This window comes from Syngnathoides biaculeatus, chromosome 23, assembly GCF_019802595.1.
Source record: "Syngnathoides biaculeatus isolate LvHL_M chromosome 23, ASM1980259v1, whole genome shotgun sequence".
NCBI lineage: Eukaryota > Metazoa > Chordata > Actinopteri > Syngnathiformes > Syngnathidae > Syngnathoides > Syngnathoides biaculeatus.
Window position 1 is genome coordinate 7,967,191 of NC_084662.1, and position 19,352 is coordinate 7,986,542.

General features: G+C 45.5%; 2 protein-coding genes across 2 annotated transcripts in view; one reads left to right on the plus strand and one right to left on the minus strand.

The window, feature by feature from the left end:
* Positions 1–115: 115 nt before the first annotated feature.
* tmem244 (transmembrane protein 244) overlaps positions 116–19,352 on the minus strand; it is a 28,039-nt gene continuing 8,802 nt past the window's right edge. The window contains exons 2-7 of the mRNA XM_061812774.1: positions 2,738–2,897; positions 2,028–2,113; positions 1,880–1,956; positions 1,577–1,702; positions 897–941; positions 116–769 (exon numbers count right to left, since the gene is read on the minus strand). Coding sequence (XP_061668758.1) covers positions 672–769; positions 897–941; positions 1,577–1,702; positions 1,880–1,956; positions 2,028–2,113; positions 2,738–2,830 — 525 coding nt within the window. The 5' untranslated portion in view covers positions 2,831–2,897 and the 3' untranslated portion in view covers positions 116–671. The remainder of the gene's footprint in view (positions 770–896; positions 942–1,576; positions 1,703–1,879; positions 1,957–2,027; positions 2,114–2,737; positions 2,898–19,352) is intronic.
* On the plus strand, positions 7,434–19,122 carry tmem200a (transmembrane protein 200A). Its single transcript, XM_061812332.1, has 5 exons — positions 7,434–7,751; positions 14,630–14,768; positions 15,078–15,313; positions 15,384–15,550; positions 15,743–19,122. The coding sequence occupies exons 2-5, from the start codon at positions 14,638–14,640 to the stop codon at positions 16,748–16,750; spliced, it is 1,542 nt and encodes a 513-aa protein (XP_061668316.1). The 5' UTR covers positions 7,434–7,751; positions 14,630–14,637; the 3' UTR covers positions 16,751–19,122.

Sequence of the window (19,352 nt, forward strand, 5' to 3'; positions counted from 1 at the left end):
TTGGGGGGATAGGAAAGCAACACTCAGGTGTCTATGAAATTTTCTTTAATGTATAAAAAAAATTGTTTTTTCAATAAATCCGATTTTACACGGACGTTAAGAATGTCTATGACGTCATCGTCTAGTCAAGGTGAACAAAATGGAAAAGTGAAGTCACACAAAATCATTTCCCGTTGAGCTCGAAAAGGTCTAAAAATGAAAATGAAAGCTAAAACAACAGACTGTTGTCACTTTATGGCAACATGACTTATTTTCTATTTCAGAAAATATGAATCCAAACATAAACTCCACCATCCAATTGCCGCCAGCCAATCAGAGGCCACTTTGTCACCAACAAACAAGCGTTCATATTTATCAAAATTCGAGTCCTCAATTACAATAACCTAACATGCACGTTTTGTTTTGTTTTTTTTTTCCGGATAAAAACTGGATATATGAGGGAACGCACAACCAGAAAACAGTGTTGCAGACGTGCTAACCATGAATACACCGTGCTGCCAGAATATGATACACAAAGTCGATACACGTACCACCAACTTTAAAAACAATACAAAAAGGAAAACAAGCTGTACAGATTTTTGTTTTTTTTTTTTTTGTTTTGTTTTTTTTTTTTGTCATTTATGCAATAAGGGAATACTATCTGTAAGACGACGCTTCAGTCCACAGCCTCATCAGAAATTCTGCAGCTCGGCCGGGGTGACGAAGTTGTTCCGGAACAGTTTGTAGGCCAGCACCTGTCCTCCGAATATCATCATCACAAGACCTGAGCCTACACAGCGGAGAAGCGCCATTAAAAACAAGACTGAAATCTTCATCGCACCCTCAAAAGTGCTTAATTCACATATTCAAAATGCACAATTATTCAGTCACTGCAGGGGCAGATGAGGACTTCTCACCCAGCGCGATCCACCAGTGCTCGGTTGAAGGGAAATCTGACATTACTGCAAAAAAAAAAAAAAGAGAGAAAAAAAAACCTTTCAAATTGGCCAGTGCTTCAAAATAATTTTATATTCAAATATGGATTGTGTTCGGTATCGTCCTTGATAATGTTCAATTATGTCACTTATCACCTGCAAAGGATGCTGTGATGTGCCAGAATTTGCGTAGCTTTCTCTTGTACAATTGGTTGGTCATAAAATACGCCGAAAAATTTTTTAATCGTTAAATTTCATGACATTTTCACACAGTACTCGCTCGTTTATCATGGGGTTTACGCGCCAGAACCCCCGGAAAAAAAAAAGCACATGTATGAAATTATAGATACGCATTTTAGAGGGTTACGAAACCAAAATATGCACAGGATGCGCAGGTATAATTTTTGTCCACGGCTCTTCCGTGACCCTTGTGAGGATAAGCGGCTTGGGTAATGGGTGGACGGATAGTGAGAGTAGGCTGTATTGAATTAGCCAATAAATTCACTTGAGCATACACGTGTGTAATCCAGTTCCGCTTTGAGACGGACATCATATCGTCCATAAATGTCCATAATAATGTGTGTGGCGCCATCTTCAGGCACTCGCACGTAATTTCATAGAGGGTGTGTGTGAACCGTTACGTAAGCGGCGCGCGTATTCACCGGCAACGGTCACGGCCACGTGCAGCAGCGTGACGGTGATGGCGTAGTCCCACACCCACTCCTCCACGATCCAGGCGAACACCAGACCTCCCAGAACGTACGTCACCTCCGTGGAGATGACGCCCACTGCGGACAAACGACAATTTCGCATCGTCTCCGCGTGAGATCAACCGTTCTCACGGAGAGACCGCGGGGTCGGCGGGCGTGGTGATGCCGCCGATTTGGCGGCGCAGTCGCGGGGGACGCCTTACGGACGCACCCGAGGGAAAAGGCCGTTCTCCGCAGAAAACACGACTTACTCACCCAGGTATTTGGGGTTCTGCCATGACGGTTGCGTGGTGTAATCAAACGGAGCCAGCAGACTGTTGATTTCATGAACCCTGCACGCACAAAAAGTTCACACGCAACTCAGCACCGCTGCGGTTCTAGGTCCGAGCGGTCCTTTGCGTACCTGAGCAGCCCGATGCAGAGGCTGACCACCAAGTAGTAGAGGGAGTAGAAGCAGACCATGCACATCAGCAGGTTCTGCAGGACCACCTGTGGAGAAAAGTCAAGGTCACATGTGGTCTAGCGTGGTCTCCATTCACCGCTTGACTTTAGAGCGCCTCGTGGATACGCGTCGAGACGCTACAACCCCTCGACGGTGTTGCGTTCACTCTGCCAGCACACAAACGAATGAGAAAACTGAGGTTTTTTTGTCAGGTGACTGGGGATCCATCCATCCATCCATGCATTTTCTTTGCCGCTTATCCTCACGAGGGTCACGGGGAGTGCTGGAGGAGGCGGGGTGCAATTGACAATTTTTTTTTTTAGTAACATTCCAATGTCCTGAAGGTTAAAAAGTCTATTTTGGTGCAGGCCAGTCCGCCGCGTGCGGGTTTATGCGCCGGTCCGGAAGCGTCGCGACGGCTGAGCCTGGCCTAATTCGCTTAGCGACTTCTAAACACATCCGCTAACCCCCTTTTGCATCTCCCGACTAGGCTCCTCTTTGCATTCGTGAGCCCCACATTTCCAAACGGTGTCTTCACGTAGTCCGTTTTTACAAATTGCTGGCATCAGGTCATCTCCAGGGCGACTTGTCAAGTTTCGGCAAAGGCGAAGAAAAACTCAAAGGTCACTTGTCACTACCGTAATTTCCGCAACGCAATAAAACGGACTTACCCAGGTGTCACTGGGCGTGGTCTTGAGCGAGACGGCTCCGTGGCGCTTGACGAGCGTGAAACCACAACATCGACGGCAGTAGTCCAACAACATGAATGGCCGCGGCCCCCGGAGAGAGCGAGCGAGACGGCGCCCTCCACCTACATGCGCTCATGTGTGTCTGGGCGAAAAAGAACGAGAGGAAGAAGGGGGGGGGGGGCGGGGGGATTATTCGAAACGGGATTAAGTCGGAGGAAAATCCCGAGAGGGATCTTGGCAGGCGTACGCGTGTCGGCTTTTATATTCAAGGCGCGCTCTTTCCTTTTTCCTTGAAGAATACAAAAGTTTGCGCATCATGATTATTTCAGTGTGGCGCCTTCTGGTGTGGGTGCTGTGGCCACCAGGGGGCGGTGTCATACAAACATGGCTCGATATGGAGATGTTCAAAACTTCTCAGTAAACTGCAGTAATGTGAGGATAAAGAATATATGCCCGTGACTATCCTTTACATTGCTGGTCTACATATGCTGCTGCACTATTTCTGTTAAATATCGATTGTGCAAAGTCTTATTAACGCCTCGTTAGTCCATCTACGACATTTGATATTAATGTGCTAGCATTTCGACAACGGACCATCCTCTGTAAAGCTGGAGTTGATTTCAATACGTAAAGTGTAATTTTCTTTGCTTCATGCTGATAGTTTGACGGTAAACTTCAACCGGTGTCAAACATTTTTTTTTTCAATAATTTTTCACGTTCTGGCAAACTGTTTGTTTTTGTTCACTGAGTTGTCTTGGCTGCCAATACATAGTCCATCCATCCATCCATTTTCTTTGCCGCTTATCCTCACGAGGGTCGCGGGGAATGCTGGAGCCTATCCCAGCCGTCAACGGGCAGGAGGCGGGGTACAGCCTAAACTGCTTACCAGCCAATGGCAGGGCACATGGAGACCAACAGCCACACTCACAATCACACCTAGGGGCAATTTAGAGGGTCCAATTATTGTTGCATGTTTTTGGGGATGTGGGGAAAAAACGGAGTGCCCAGAGAAAACTCCACACAGGTGGGGCCGGAATCGAACCTGAGTCCTCAGAATTGTGAGCCCAACGCTTTCCAGCTGATCCACCGTGTCACCCACTACATAGTCCTCATATCAAATTTTTGCACGCAGGTCAAAAAAAAAAAAAAAATCAGAAGTAGTAGTGGAAAGGCTTAGAGGTTAGACGTTACTAGTAAAATATTCTAATAGCACCCTGAATTGTATGTACTAGCGAGGACATGTATTATCCTATTTGACCAGCAGATAGCAGCAAAGCCTTGATATGGAAACATCCACACGCGCATCGCTTCTGTTTCGTCCTCGGTAGTTCGAGATTTCCGCGCACGAGTAGCGAAGTGAGATCACCTCCAGCTACCAAACGAGAAGTACACGCGGCAGCATTTGTGTGTGTGTGGGGGGGGGGGGGGGGAGATAGCGACGCCTGCCTCCGGAGGGCTAACGTGCCGCGAATGAGATAACGCGGCTGCCACGGTAACCTGCATTTGCGTAACCATGGCAACGGAGTTTAGGTGGGGGGGGGCCCGCGGGGTACGCAGCGTGAGCATCACGGGGGTCATCCTTCACTCACTGTGCTGCTGTGAGACATTTTTTTTACTTCGCATTATGTGATGTCATCTGGTTAAAGGACAAAATTTTAAGATGTGCTATGAATTATTAAATTGACCTCAGAAACCTTGTGATTTTTTTTTTTTAAATACACTAACGGTGACCTGTTTTATGAAGTTAGCACACAAGGAGATGAAAACGTCCTGCGCTCCCACAGCTGCTGTGACTCTAAATGAGGCATAATTAAGTAATATTAAATACATAAACAACAATAATCACCTTTATTGCAGCTTTTATTGTGGGCAATGCTCATTTACAAAGGCACTTATCTTTTTTTTTTTTTTTTAAACCTTCCTGGATTTAATTGGTCGCTTCATCATCCAAAAGTGTCAGAATTACATTCTGAACAAAGACATTACAATAGTACAGTGAGATATCAGTTCATATCATTGCACCTGGTGGAGTCTACCCGAGAATAATCATCATAAATTGTATAATTGCGTTATTAAGTTGCACAGAGAAAATGTAGCCTCCTTTTGGCCGGCAAAAGAAACTTTAAAGGACCTCTGTCACGCCTACAAACATTCTAAAATTGATATCATAATGAAAAATACATATTTTTCACTTCAATGTCTTTACGAAAAAAATAAATATGAGCGGAGAGCGTGTCATGCATGCGCAAACTTGCGGAAGTCTCACTCGACGTCCCAGTGGCGGCAATATCGCCTGCAACGTCAGACGTCACACAGAGAACATCGCACAATCGAGTGAAGTGACCGGGGCAATGTCACGCTATCGTTTCGAGCCATATTTAGATGATATGCGGCTCACTTCTAGCTAACGACAGACTCCCCGACAGTATGTAGCGTACTCAGCCGCGAGCGACGACAACGCCGCAAAGCGGCCCGGCTCGAAGCCATGTTCGGGGGACGTAGCGCCGACGCGCACATCGACACATTTAGCATCCCTAATTTACGGATTACGTACCCCCCAACTATTATTTTTTTTAGTAGCTCTATGCACACCTACTTGTCATTGGGAACCCAAGAAGCTCTCATCCTTTGCACCCGTGCAATCCATTTTTTCACGACGAACCGGATCTTTTGGAAACGTGTAAAGAGTAAATCCATCCTCCCGAATGTCCGATTTTGGCTAACACGAAGGAACCAAGAGCTAAATTCCCGCAGGTAAAACTGCTATAGACACACGAGGCCCCCTGAGTGCGCTCCTGCTGATTGCGTCACTTCCTGTTTCTTCTCCAAAACAAATCCTTCGAGAGAATTTTCACGGCGGGAGTTACAAAAAGCCAAATACGTCAAAATCACGTTGTGTGGTCCATTTTTGTTGTTGTATTTATTAAAACATTAAAAATCATGTTTTTCCTGTCAGTGGCCCTTTAATAGCGTGTTAGCAGGAAGTGCATGCACACACAAAAGGACGCCAATCGTTTATTTCCGCGTTCACTCCCCGTGAAAGAAGTGACAAGGAAAAGAGTTTGCAAGAGTGAGATTAGTTTCTTCTTTGCATTTCCCGGCAGTCTGGATGCCCCGCGGCACTGTGCTGCCCCTCACAGGCCAGTCTTGGTACTACAAAACACGCCGTTGCTGTGCGGTATACGGTGAGCCATGTTGGTCATCGTGTGGGGTTCTTGTTCCCCCCCCCCCCCCCAAAAAAATGGGTTCTGGCGTTAAAAATTGGTATGTGGGAACCCCGCGCCAGAGAATGTAAACAGCGGGGCTGCTCAAAAGCGTCACGGCGGTTACGTGTGTGGTCCCGGGAGTTATTTTAAGCAGTCCGACATGTGGACCTGCTGTTATGCCAAGGTCAGGGTTGTCCGTCCGTGCGTACAAACATGTCTCGCGCTAATACCAACAGTTATCGGACCTCATTCCCACGTAAACACAGGAAATGACCCGCATGCCGACATCTGTAACGATTTTGCTCGGCGAAGGGGGAAAAAAAAAGATTAGATCTCATGGCTGATCTGAAAGAAAATGTATAAACAAGAGCGCTCAAGAAAGGCCAGACATAAGAGACGTTTGATGGCTTGGATGTTTGTTCTGCCAAAATGAAAAGTACAAGTTAAATAAAAAAAAAATAAATTATGCCATTGAAGTTGTAACTTGTGCTGGATGTCATTCCACCCCGCTCCTGTAGGCTGCAGTAATGAGTTACAAATCCACCGATCCGTGATTAACTGCCGTTGGAAAATTAATGACATTTGTCGTTATTCAGAGTTCATTAACTGTTGTTTGGATTATCTTTACAGTTATTTATTATCGAACTATTTTGAGGGATAATTCATCAATTATATTTAATCGTAGTGATATTTCACGTGTCACTGGCTGGTTGCAAGCCAAATTGACATTTTCCCCCATTTTTGCCAATGCATTCCTCATAACACTCCATCCATCCGTTTTCTTAGCCGCTTATCCTCACGAGGGTCGCGGGGAGCGCTGGAGCCTATCCCAGCTGTCGACGACCAGGAGGCGGGGTACACCGTGAACTGGTCGCCAGCCAATTGCAGGGCACATAGAGACAAACAGCCGCACTCACAATCAATCAATCAATCAATCAATTTTATAAAATAAAAAAAATGTCTAATTATACAGTTAATATTTTTGGGGTTATTATTCCGATTAACAATGTGTTTGATTGGCTTAGGTGTTGCTAGGTAAATAAACGTTTTTTTCAGAAGGATCGCTCAAAGTTAGAATTGTGCAAGTTGAAGAGATATATTATTATTTATTTTTTTATCATCAGCGTTACAGATAATTATAATTGTGAGTTTATAAATGTAATATGTTCGGGTTAGACTCACCCTAAGTGACCATCACTCTTAACACAATCGAAATTTTGAACCAATTTGCGTCTGAACAACGTAAACCAAGCCCCGCCCCCTCGGGTTGACACACGCACATTTATTAATTAAAAAAAAAAAAATTACACACGCTCACAGGCACTGGAAGAAGATCGCGAGGAGGAGGAGAAAAAGAAGACAAGAAGGCTTCGGAGGATGGAATTTCAAAAGGACAAATTCTTTTCGTGACTCATCGCCGGACCGTGAACGCAACAGTTCGGGCGGGTGGACATTTTGGAGCGGCGGGCGGACGTCGACGGGTTTTTACGCGGGCGCGCCGGCCGAGCGGGACGTCGCGCTTGCGGCTCGTGGGGCGTCTCGGCGCCGCAACCGACGCGGATCTCGTGCGGTGAGCGCGACGCGTTTCTTGGAGGACTTCGAACAGTAAAACAAGAAGAAAGAAAGAAGAAAAAGAAGAGAAGGTGCAGACTTGCGTTAGGGAGCGCGCACGAGATGAAGTCATAAAAAAAAAAAAAAGTGAAGCTTTGGGACAAGAAAGGCAACAAAATTAAGAGTTGCTAACAAACTGTGGGGCACGATGGATTTACTACTGGCAGTCTAACTTGAAGGTAAGATATAGAAATGAAGACCCCCGACCCGATTTGGGTGGGTGGGCACAACATCAAGAGTCCTGTAATATTTCTTACAGAGGGGAAGTTTGGCTCCTCAAATACATGCATTCAGGTTTCATTCTCATTAAATGATCACTGCTTGATTTATGAATTGCCGAGCATGAAAAACAGACTCATAAGTTAAAAGTCTGAAGTTTTTTTTTCCAGTGCAAAACAAAGTGCAGTTCGGCACCCACCCGAGTTCGAGTTTACCGTCAAGCTAAATATACAACACACACACACGCGCGCAAAAGTAGGAATTTTACGACACCCCATTCGACCCTGAAGAAAGCGGACAAATGCCATAGACGGGCTAATGAATAACGTCAGTGCTGCAATTGTCAATAACAGATTTAGGAACTTCTCACTTCACGTTGGAGGTTGTGTACGTATAATAAAACACGACTTAAAACGCAGCTTGTCCAAGTTTCCGAGCGCCACAATTGGACACCGGTCGACGTTCTTTATGGTTTCTAAGTTGGGGTTTTTTATGGTTCTGCTCCATGAAGAGCAGTTCCGGAATGAACGAGCGCGCCGCGCGTTCAATAAACACCCGCCAATCAAAACGGAGCACATCGGCATTGGATCCGGCGTACCTAACGAAGCGGCCCCGTCCCTAACGAGATGGGGGGGAAATATTGCCAACGAGCGCTGAGAAATAATTCATAGGCTTTTAGTCGCCCATCCAATATTGAAGAGCGCTGGATGAAATATGGATGCAGTAGTACTATTGTAGAACACGAAGTGCGCCACATGCTCATCCGAAAACGAGCTGGTCAAACTTTTGGGCTCGGGGGGGGGGGGTCAACATTTTCAAAACGCACAGATCATCATTTGATTTGTACATTTCATTTGTCATAAATTGAATTTTGGTTAATTTATACTTTAATCCAGCCTTCTATTGTGTTTTTAATAATTAGCACAAATAAAAACATACAATCACAATTTACTCAAACAGAATAGAATGTGCGGAATTGAACAGTTTTGCCACTTTTTTTTTTTTTTGCTTCATTTCAATGGTCATTGTGCTGCTCCATCTAATGCTCATGCCTTGACCACCTGGGGGCGCTATAAGAATGTTATACTCTACATGGAGAGTAAGCTGCAGTACTAGGAATTGTTCTTCACAGAGGATAAAGAATATTTGTATTGTTCCATTGTCTGTCTACATTTTGCCCCACCGTGTGTGTTAACATTTCCGATGCAAAAATGGTGGCGCCAATCCAATTCCGCTGACGGTGAACATTGTGTAAAACAGATAAAAACCGAATAGTCATTTGCAAATCCTTTTCGATCAACAATGAAATAAATACAAAGAACAATTCTTAACGTACACTTGCAAGGAATTTAACGATTTTAGGTGAGGGAATGTCAGAAAAGCCTCGTCAGGTAACAGTTAGTCGCTACATCTAGCGATGCCTTTTAAAACTCTACCATGCAAAGTGAGAGCCATCCATCAGCAGCCAGAAATACCGCCAACCAGCTTGTGTGGCCCCCCGAGCTCATCTAAGATCCACTGGTGCAAAGTAGTAAAGCGTACTGTGGTCTGACGAGTCCACGTTTCAAATTGTTTTTTTTTTTTGTTTTGTTTTTTTGAAATCACGGACATAGAGTCGTCCGGGATGACTTAACAGACTTGGGGGTTGTTGTCATGCGTGGCAAGAGACGCAAGCTACAGGACGTAGCAAACATTTTTCACGTCAGAGAAGTTGCATTTGACTGCCGGGTTCCAGTTAAGTCGGGTGTGGTTTCAACGCATTTGAGAGCGGAGACAACGGCTTGATTTCTCCTGATTTTGAAGCCGCATTTTACGTGCCTGACGACGTTTTGATTGACTTACTCAAACGTGGCTCCATGTCAAATTTATCTTCACTTTGCAGGGACATTAAAGATGATTCCATTTAGTTTTTGATGACAAAATGACCACAAGAAACCCAAACGCTTGTGTGTCATTCACTCGAGCATTGTTTTGTGTGTCAAGATGAGAGTGGGTGACTGAAGACGGCGTGAGTAATCCCTGCTGGAGCACACACAGCTGGCCTGATTGTGCATGCGATGATTCATTTGAGGCAAAAAGACAGCGACTGAGTCACAGCGTAAACATGTCAGACGTTTGCGTGCGCCGTCAACGTAGCAAGGAGAAATTTTTCGAGATGATTCCGAGGCCGAGGGGTTAAAAAGAAAGCGGCGGGTGACTCACGCTCGACGAAGACGGAGACGCGCGGCCGCTTTGCAGCTCTTTTGGCCGAGGGGCCTTCGGTCGGGCGCTTTTTCCAGCTTTGGCGGCTGCAGTCGGTAGCGCTGCGATGCAAACTGCTAGAAAGTCAAAACGTGCCACGGGAGCTCCTAAATTGGCTGCGACAAGTGAAGAAATGTGCGCGCAATATGTTCATTTAGCAAGATAGCGAGATATTTTGTCAGAAAAAGTGAAGCATTTATAAAATTACGTAGCTAGTTGGCTATTTTGTTCAAAAGTGGGGGGGTCGGGATATTGGGGAAAAAATAATTAGCTAGCTAGCTAGCGGGTTAACTCATTGATCAACAAAAGTAAAAAAAAAAAAAAATGCTAATTTATGAAGCTAGTGGGATATTTTGTTGAAAAAAATAAAAAAGGTTGAGTCGCTATTTTTTTTAAGTGGAAAAAGAAAGATAGCGAGATATTTTATCAGCAAAAGTGAAACATTTGTAAAATGGAGGGGTCGGGATATTGGGGAAAAATAATTAGCTAGCTAGCTAGCGGGTTGGCTCATTGATCAACAAAAGTAAAAAAAAGATGCTAATTTATGAAGCTAGTGGGATATTTTGTTAACAAAAATGAAAAAGGTTAGGTCGCTATTTTTTACGTGGAAAAAGAAAGATAGCGAGATATTTTATCAGCAGAATTGAAAGATTTGTAAAATTACATAGCTAGTTGGCTATTTTGTTCAAAAGTGGTGTGGTCGGGATCTTGGGGAAAAAATAATTAGCTAGCTAGCTAGCGGGTTGGCTCATTGATCAACAAAGGTAAAAAAAATGCTAATTTATGAAGCTAGTGGGATATTTTGTTGACAAAAATGAAAAAGGTTGAGTCGCTATTTTTTTTCCAAGTGGAAAAAGAAAGATAGCAAGATATTTTATCAGAAAAAGTGAAACATTTGAAAATTACATAGTAGTTGGATATTTTGTTCAAAAGTGGTGTGGTCGGGATCTTGGGGAGAAAAAAAAAAGGTAGCAAGCTAAGCTAGCTAGCGGGTTGGCTCATTGATCAACAAAAGTAAAAAAAAAAAACCTGCTAATTTATGAAACTAGTGGGATATTTTGTTGACAAAACACTATTTTATTCAAGTGGAAAAAGTAGTTCCAAAAAGCTTTTAGCAAACTACAAGCGGGGGAAAAAAAGTTTTCAAGAGAGTGAGATTTTTGTGGAAAAAAAGGTAAAAATGTATTAATCTAGGTAGGTGCAGTGGATATTAAAAGTCTACACACCCCCGTTTAAATACTAGGCATTTGTGGTGTAAAAGTTTCAATTTTTCACCAATAATAGACAACAACAAAAATCTGACAATTTGACAACTATTCAACTTTTTTTTGCCCAAAATGTGTATTTTTCATTGAATATATTTAAAATATTCCTATTTGGTTCCATTTCCACATTTTATTTGTCTCATTCAATCGTTTCCATTTCTATTATTTTATTCCAATTTGTGATGTTTGTATTGTTCGTGTCATACAATACAAATGGAAAAAAATTAAACGTTCGAATGGGGGGAAAAAAAAGCCCACACGACCCTGAAATGAAAAACGCGTTATTGTCACACTTGATCGTTGTCAGCGAGAGCGCGAAGATGTCGCATCCCCTCTTCCCCCGTACAGTGTCACAACGTTAATGGCATACCTGTGCTCACAGCTGGCAGTTGCCATGGAAACGTGTCACCTAGCAGCAGCAGTAGCGGGCGTCGCGTGACGTCGGTCAACGCGTCCAAAGAATCTTTATTAATGTCTTATTAAATTCGGCGAAGTAAGTTGTGGAGGAAAGCACTTCGGCGGGCAATCATTGAGGGCTCACTACACAAAACGATGATTATTACGCGACGTGTAATGTGTAAAATGTCACGCCGCTTGCGTGCCTGACGCGACTGGAGGTGAAATGCTGCGAATATTTCAGAATGTGATTTGTGAACCGGCAATTATGGAGGCAACGGGCGCGCGTTCAAAACGTAAAGATGAATTTTGTACCTGGCACACAAATGGAGACAAAATGCCAAAATATGACGGGGGGGGGATACACAAATATTGGTGAACAAATGGACAAACATTTTCAAAAAAATCATACCCACACGAGAACAGAATTGTTCTATGTTCTGCCTGAATATGTTAGATAGATGAAAAATACTCACATATTGGAGCAGGTGGGGGAAATGACAAAATATTACAAATATATACAAATATTACAAAAGCAGAAAAAATTAATAAAAAAATAGAAAAGTATTGGAAAACAGAGAAATTACACCCCTGTCATACACAAATATTAGATGAAAAAATATCCAAATATTGGGACAAGGATAAGAAACAAAAAATGGAATAAGATTACTCGTAACATACCAAAAAATATATGGAAAAGCAGAAATATTAGACAAGAAAATGCTAAAAATATAAGAGGTAATGCTTTTGGGGAAGGAATTTTATAACAAAGTATGAGGATTTTTTTTTAACTAAGATGTAAAATACAAAAATAATACACTAAAATTTCGACAAATATTGCTAAACATAATGCGTCATTTTCTTTTTTTTTTTTTTTACATGAGAGTTTTTCTAGCTTCCCAAATTGCGCCGAACGTTCGACATGAAAAGTGATTGTGTGACTGGCAGGATGACTGATACCCAAAAAATAAAAATCAAAAAATGAAAAATGAACATTTGAGGAGTTGCGTGCGGCGTTCCTGCAGCACGGGGCGTCAAATTCAAGGAGCTACGAGCCTTGAAAATTCCTTTCGAGTTTTGTTTTGGTGTAATTACTAAGTACTGATATAATTATAATTAATTTCACCAAACAAAACTCATATTTCCACTTTTTTTTTATAAACATAAGATCTACTGTCACTTTACAGGAGCTTTGAAAGAATAAAGTTGCACTTTTGAAATTCACTTGCTTAAATATGACACTTCCTTTGTCATGCTTTGACTTTGTCACAATAGCATAATTAAATATGACTAATTTATTATTTTTTATCCTAACCAAGTTTCAATTATTGCTAAAAAGGAAAAAATAATTTTTAAAAATTCCCTGGGCTCCAAAACAAAATTAAAATAAAAAAATGTAAATAGTGATTTTTTTCATTTGTAAATTTGATACAAATTAAATAAATTGACATTTGTTTTTTTTGTTTTGCAAAATGAAAATGCAATGAAAATGAGTTTAGCATCAAGCTGTCTCATTCTCCCAATCTGAAATGAAATGGTTTGAAAAGCAGACTAATGACATTAAAGAGGCGGATTAAAAATAGCTCCGAGAGGGACTATCATTTCAAATAAATAAATAGACAGATGAAGGTCACGCATATTGTCAACGATAAAGCCTGCACGGGAGCCAAAATGGCTGCCCGCTGGCTCTAATCTCCTCGGCGCTTCAAAGGCACAATGCTAATATTTACGCCGTATGGGATTAAACACGCATTTAAAGGCAAATGAAGGCTCCTAAAAATAGACGCGCTGTTTGTTTTAAGCTCGGCGCGGCGATTCGCGGCCGCTAGGCCAGCTGGCGATGACTCACGGGACTCCGCGATCGATATGTAAACAATAACAGTGTTCACGTAGCGCTCCAGCTGTGCATAAAAAAAAAAAATGCACGTGGATGTGCGCCATAAAAGTCGCTCTAGTGGAACTGTTGTCGTTTGATGGATCTATGAAGGTCAAATGAAAATTGAAGTGGGAAAAAAAAAAGATTTTAGGTGCATATAAAAATTCAAACAGTGAGAAGCGTGAATATTTTATATTATTATATTTTTTATTTATATTTTGTCTCCTTCCATTAGCGTGTCATCTTTTTTCATCTAAGCCAACCTCGTGCATCTTCCTCTCCAACATGTCCTCCCTCACAACATCCATCAACCTTTAGTTAAGGAGGTGGGACCGCATCAGGGATCCGCTCTGAGCCCCTTCCCGTTTGCTGTCGTAATGGATAGCCTGACAGACGAGGTTAGACTGGAATCCCCTTGGACCAATGATGTTACCAGATGATATTGGGAGACGCAGGGAACAGGTGGAGGAACAATCAGAAAGATGGAGAGGAATGAAGATTAGCCGAAGTAAAACACAATATATGTGCGTGAATGAGAGGGGAAAAAGCGAAGCTCCAGGGAGAAGAGATGGCGAGGGTGGATGACTTCAAATACTTGGGGTCAACAATACAGAGCAACGGAGAGTGTGGTAAGGAAGTGAAGAAACGGGGTCAAAGCGGGGTGGAACAGCTGGAGGAAGGTGTCTGGTGTTCTATGTGACGGAAGAGTCTCCGCCAGGATGAAGGGAAAAGTTTATAAAACAGTGGTGAGGCCGGCCATGATTAGAGACGGTGGCACTGAAGAAACAACAAGAAGCAGAACCGAAGATGTTGAGGTTCTCGCTAGGATAAGATTAGAAATGAGCTCATTAGAGGGGCGATTCCTCTCACTCATTAGCCTGGCAGCTCCATCCTCAGCACCCTCCTACCAAAATACTTCATCTCTCGCCTCTGGACATGTCCAAACCACCGAAGTCTACTAAAATTGTAGTCTGAGGTAGCCTCCTTGGGTGGTAGCGACACGATCTTTTTGTCTGCTAATCTCGACTAGTTTCCGGTTTTTCTCGTCTCGTGTGTGCAGGTTGAAGTATGACGGCGGCAGCAGGCGTGCTGACGGGCCTGGCCAAGCTCAAGCGCCAGGATTCGACCCGCTCTCAGCACCGGTCCGTGCCGGCGACATGTCCGGGCTCGGCCGGTGCCGCCCAGGAGGGAGCTCCGAGGTCAGGTGTCTTTCCGACGTTACGGTGGTGCACATTTAGTCTGGATTTACACTTCTACCGTGTTCTTTTTGTGGGTTTTTACAGCTAACATGCAAGTCTGATATTAAAGTTGTGGTACTACCTTGTGCCACAAGTTTTCGGGCAGCACTGAGCTCTACTGCGTATGCCTAAGAGCAATTTCAAAGTGTAGTCTCCGGGAAATGTCATCATTTTTAATATGTTCTCTATATCACTGATTTTCACCTAACGTGGGCGGTTCTGGAACCACGATAAACGGGTTTGACTGTACTTGCGCGTTTTTCCCCACAGAAAGCGAAAGCGGCGCACTGACGTGGTGGTGGTGCGCGGCCGGTTGCGCCTCTACTCGGCCTCGGGGTTCTTCCTCCTCATGGGCTTACTCATCCTGGCTGCAGGAATCGCGATGGCCACCCTAGGCTATTGGCCCCAATCCTCGGGACAAAGTCCGCCCGGCGGAGGCGGAGCCAAAGTGGCCGGGGCGGAGGAGAGCGCCCTGAAGAACGCCAGCAAAAGCAGAATCGTCAAAGGTGATGTGAAAATGGCCCCTTTTTGTCGGCGACGTTAAATTGTTTGACCATCTTATCAACCTGAACGCAGATCGGCGCTCCGGGCCACCAGCGGGGGGCGCTCTGACGCGCTTCCTGGAGCGGCACCGGCACTCCGAGAGGATGAAGATGTTCGGGCCCTTCACCATGGGCATCGGGATTTTCATCTTCATTTGCGCAAACGCTATTCTTCATGAGAACAGAGACCGAGAGACAAAGGTGGGCACCTCGTAAAAAAAATCTGTTCCACAAAAATATGAAATTGGCCCACTGGTTGGCTGTTCATTTTGTCGAAGATGGATGCTTCAATGGCTTCCATAGAAAATTGAAGGATGGGATTTTGCTTGATGGTTTTAATGGTGGCCATCATGGACATGTGGAAGCTCGAGAACCGTTTCTGCTGTCTTGTAGATCATCCACATGCGAGACATGTACTCCACGGTCATCGACATCCACCGCCTCCGCCAGAAGGAGCAGAAGCACCACAGCTACCCGAGAGCGGATTTCCAAGGCTGCGGCGACTACGGCAACCCTCTGGTCGCGGTCTCCCCTCGGGCCGGCGGGGAGCGCGGCACGTCCGCCGAAGGGGAGGCGCTGCTGGGGGACGAGGAAGCTTACAGGCGGCCGGCGGGGACGGAGTGCAGCTTCGCGGGGCTGCTGGCGCCGCTGTACGGGGACCGGGCACCGCCCCAGGCGGCGGACGCCGAGACGGGAGGACACCGCGCACGCTGCATCGTGTCGTCGTCCATCTCCGCGTTCACGCTGCCCGTCATCAAGCTCAACAACTGCGTTATCGACGAGCCGGAGATGGAGGCCATCACAGAGGAGGAGAGAGGACACGGTAGAGACGACAAGACTTCGCAAATATCGGGCGCCGCGGCGTCCCTGGTGGTTCCGGTGCCGTCCGTTGCCAAAGCATCCAAACCTCCGCATTTGCAGCGGAGTAACTCCGCCGCCTCCTCGTCTTCGTCTGTGTCCTCTTCCTCCCTGGCGCCGTCTTCTACCTCAGGCTGCTGGCTTTCGCCCGGCGCCGGCCGACCCGACTTTGGCTCCAACTCCTCCCTGCACGTGATCGGCAGCCACTCCAAATCTCTGGACCTGGAGCGCCAGCCCAGCATGCTCAGCGTGCACCGCCAACAGCGCAAGCACCCCAGCTGGCCCCGCCTGGACCGTAGTAACAGTAGCCGCAGCATCAAGGGCTACACTCGGCTGGACGACCAGGGGGACAAGTGGCAGGGCGCTAGCGGCGGCGGCGGCGCAGCGGCGGCGTCGGCGCAGACGCACCTGCCGCCGGCCGCCGTCGTCATGCGGGACTACAGCAAACGGGACAAGCTGCTCATGATTTCGCGCTCGCACAACAATCTCAGCTTTGAACGCGACGACACGCTGAAGCGGGGCAGCTCCGAGACCCGCTTCTGACAAGTCTGGGGAGTGTACCGTGCACTCTGGCGCAAACGTTTTGCCGGCTCCCGGGTCAACATCACCGACGCGGCTTCTGCCAAGAAACGTGTGCGCTCACACGAAGCCGACGTGGCTTCCCCCATTAACACGATCAGAAACGTGCTAACCCAACAGCATACGTGCGACGGTGACGAGGCTCAAGTGTCTCCCGTTCCACTCTGGTCGCACCGACCGCGATGCGCCGATAACGGAACCGGCACCCGTAAAGGTGTCCCGCTAACGCCCGAGAATCAGCAGCCGCACCGCGGTTCTGCCAAAGCCGTTTTTTTGCCCTCGGGCTAACGATAAACATTAGCACTGCTTCCTCGTCCAAAAAGTTATTTTAGATAATGCTAGAATAATGCTTGAATCATACGTTTCCCTTCGGCTTGTCCCGTTATCATCTTAGATGAACGCATATTTTGTTTGCCACAGTTTTACGCCGGATGCCGTTCCTGACGCACCGGGGGAAAGAACCTTACAGCACCCGGTATTCCAAGGCGGTCTCCCATCCAAGTACTAACCAGTTCCAAACCCGCTTAGCTTCCGAGATCTGACGTTCTCAGGGTAGCGCGGCCGTAAGCCGATACTTGAATCAAACAATTTTGATTTTTTGAAGTCGTCCACCGGACGGCGCTCATTTTTCAAAGCTCGCTGCAGAATTCTATCTTGTTTTCCGTAAGGGTTCCCATTACTAAAAAGATTAGCGTGTCCTTTTTATGTGGCAAGCAATAAACGCCGTCGTGCCGACGTCCCCGCGCACGTAATTAATTATCTTAATGTGGGAAGCCGCAACCGCTGGGTGGACGCGCACTTCGGAAACGGTCATTCTCCGATTCTGTGAGTTCTGTCTGAAAGGCAGAGGTCAAGAAGTCGCCGATCCAGTGTGGGCAAAAAGGTTTTGGCTTGATAAAAGGCTTTGAAAGCAACATTTGCTGAAGTATTGCTTAGAACGAGGAAAAAAAAAAAAAAGTGGCCAGCTGTAATCTCAGCAAGGTCACAGTGGAAGCGCTTTTTTTAAATTTTTTTTTTTTATTTTTCATCCCTCGCGCCAACGTTTTTCTCACATGGTAGGAACAAAAACTTGCACACATAACTCGTTCCAAAGCCCAACAACCTGCGTGGAAAAATTCCTCGAATATTTATAAGAAAATGTCCAAATTGTATTCCGAACAAAAGATCAAATGAACGCACATTTCTCAGTTTTTGCAATGAAAACATAATTCAGATAACAATTGCGACAGCCTTTGTTCTGATTTTTTTTTTTTTTTTGGGCACTTTCATGCAGGTTCAGTTTTACTGTCTGGATCTCTTTTGGCCTGCTGGGCTGCGTTCAGAATCATTCAGTCCTCCAAAATCCCTTTTTATGGGTTTAAAGAAGTACAATCCCCTCCCACCCCCAATGCGGTTCTAATCTGCGTCACTTATCTCGGGATTTTCGCTATTCACGATCTGCCGCAGTGCGCTGCCCCCTGCAGGTCCGCTACATATGACAACAACATTTCATCGTTTTAAACCGGTGGTTCCCAAAGTCAACCTGGGCCCGGACCCCCAGTGAGTCGTTCAAAAAGCTCCCGGACCCCCGCCCTCAACTTTCGCCAATAATCCTGGACACAAGTGATGCCATTCTGGTACAAAGAAATACTCAATTTTAGTGGCTCACGTACTCTTGCGTTTTATTTTTGCACAATAAATCAAAAAGTGGTTAAACACTGGAAAGGGCAATTCTCACATCATGATTAGCTCCAAGACGATTTCGTTTTTTCGTCTTCACATCACGGACCCCCTGGAAAGACGTCCGCGGGCCCCACTTTAGGAACCACGGTTTGTGTACTTCACACCAGGCACGTCACATCCGCCACGTTGCTTTTTTACATATAGCCGCAACGCATCGTGCGATTTTCCTTTTCCAGTCACCATCGCTTGTTTGCTAGTTTTTCAAGATGCATTGTGGCGATTCCAAACACACCCACCTGTCTAAAAAAAACACCCACGAGTGGAAGAAAGAATACAATCGTGTCGTACTTTCCAATAAACTTGTTTCTTTTTGTTGTTCGCCACTGAAAGTCTCAATGAGTCACCGTTAATCATCGCAACGGGCTCGGCGTGGTTTTAAACTTACATAAAAGTGAAAATCGCTTCGAATACACACCGAAGCGCAAGGATATGACGTCCGCGAGCCGAGCGCTTGTCGTCGCCGTGGGAACGGGTAATAACCGCGACTCGCTTTTGAAGGAGGAACATGCAGTACTGAGCGGACAATCGAAGTAGTTTTTGAGTGCGGAATGCGGTCGACGGTTGGGAAAAACGGAGACCTCGCTGGGTGCTTCCCAAGCGCCTCATTAATGCAGATGGGCCCGTTCCAGTGATAACGAAGACGACACAAAAAAGAAAAAGCTTGAGAATGGAAATGAGACGAGCGACCGTCGCCATCTCTCGTCACGGGGTCGGCGCATGTGCTGCTTCTGCCTTCAGAACTACTCAAACATCAGTTTTTCGAAAGAAAGAACAGACTGCCATTCAAAAGCGAGCGTCGTCATGGATTCGCGGTGCAGCTAACGGCGCGTCCGGGAAACTGCGG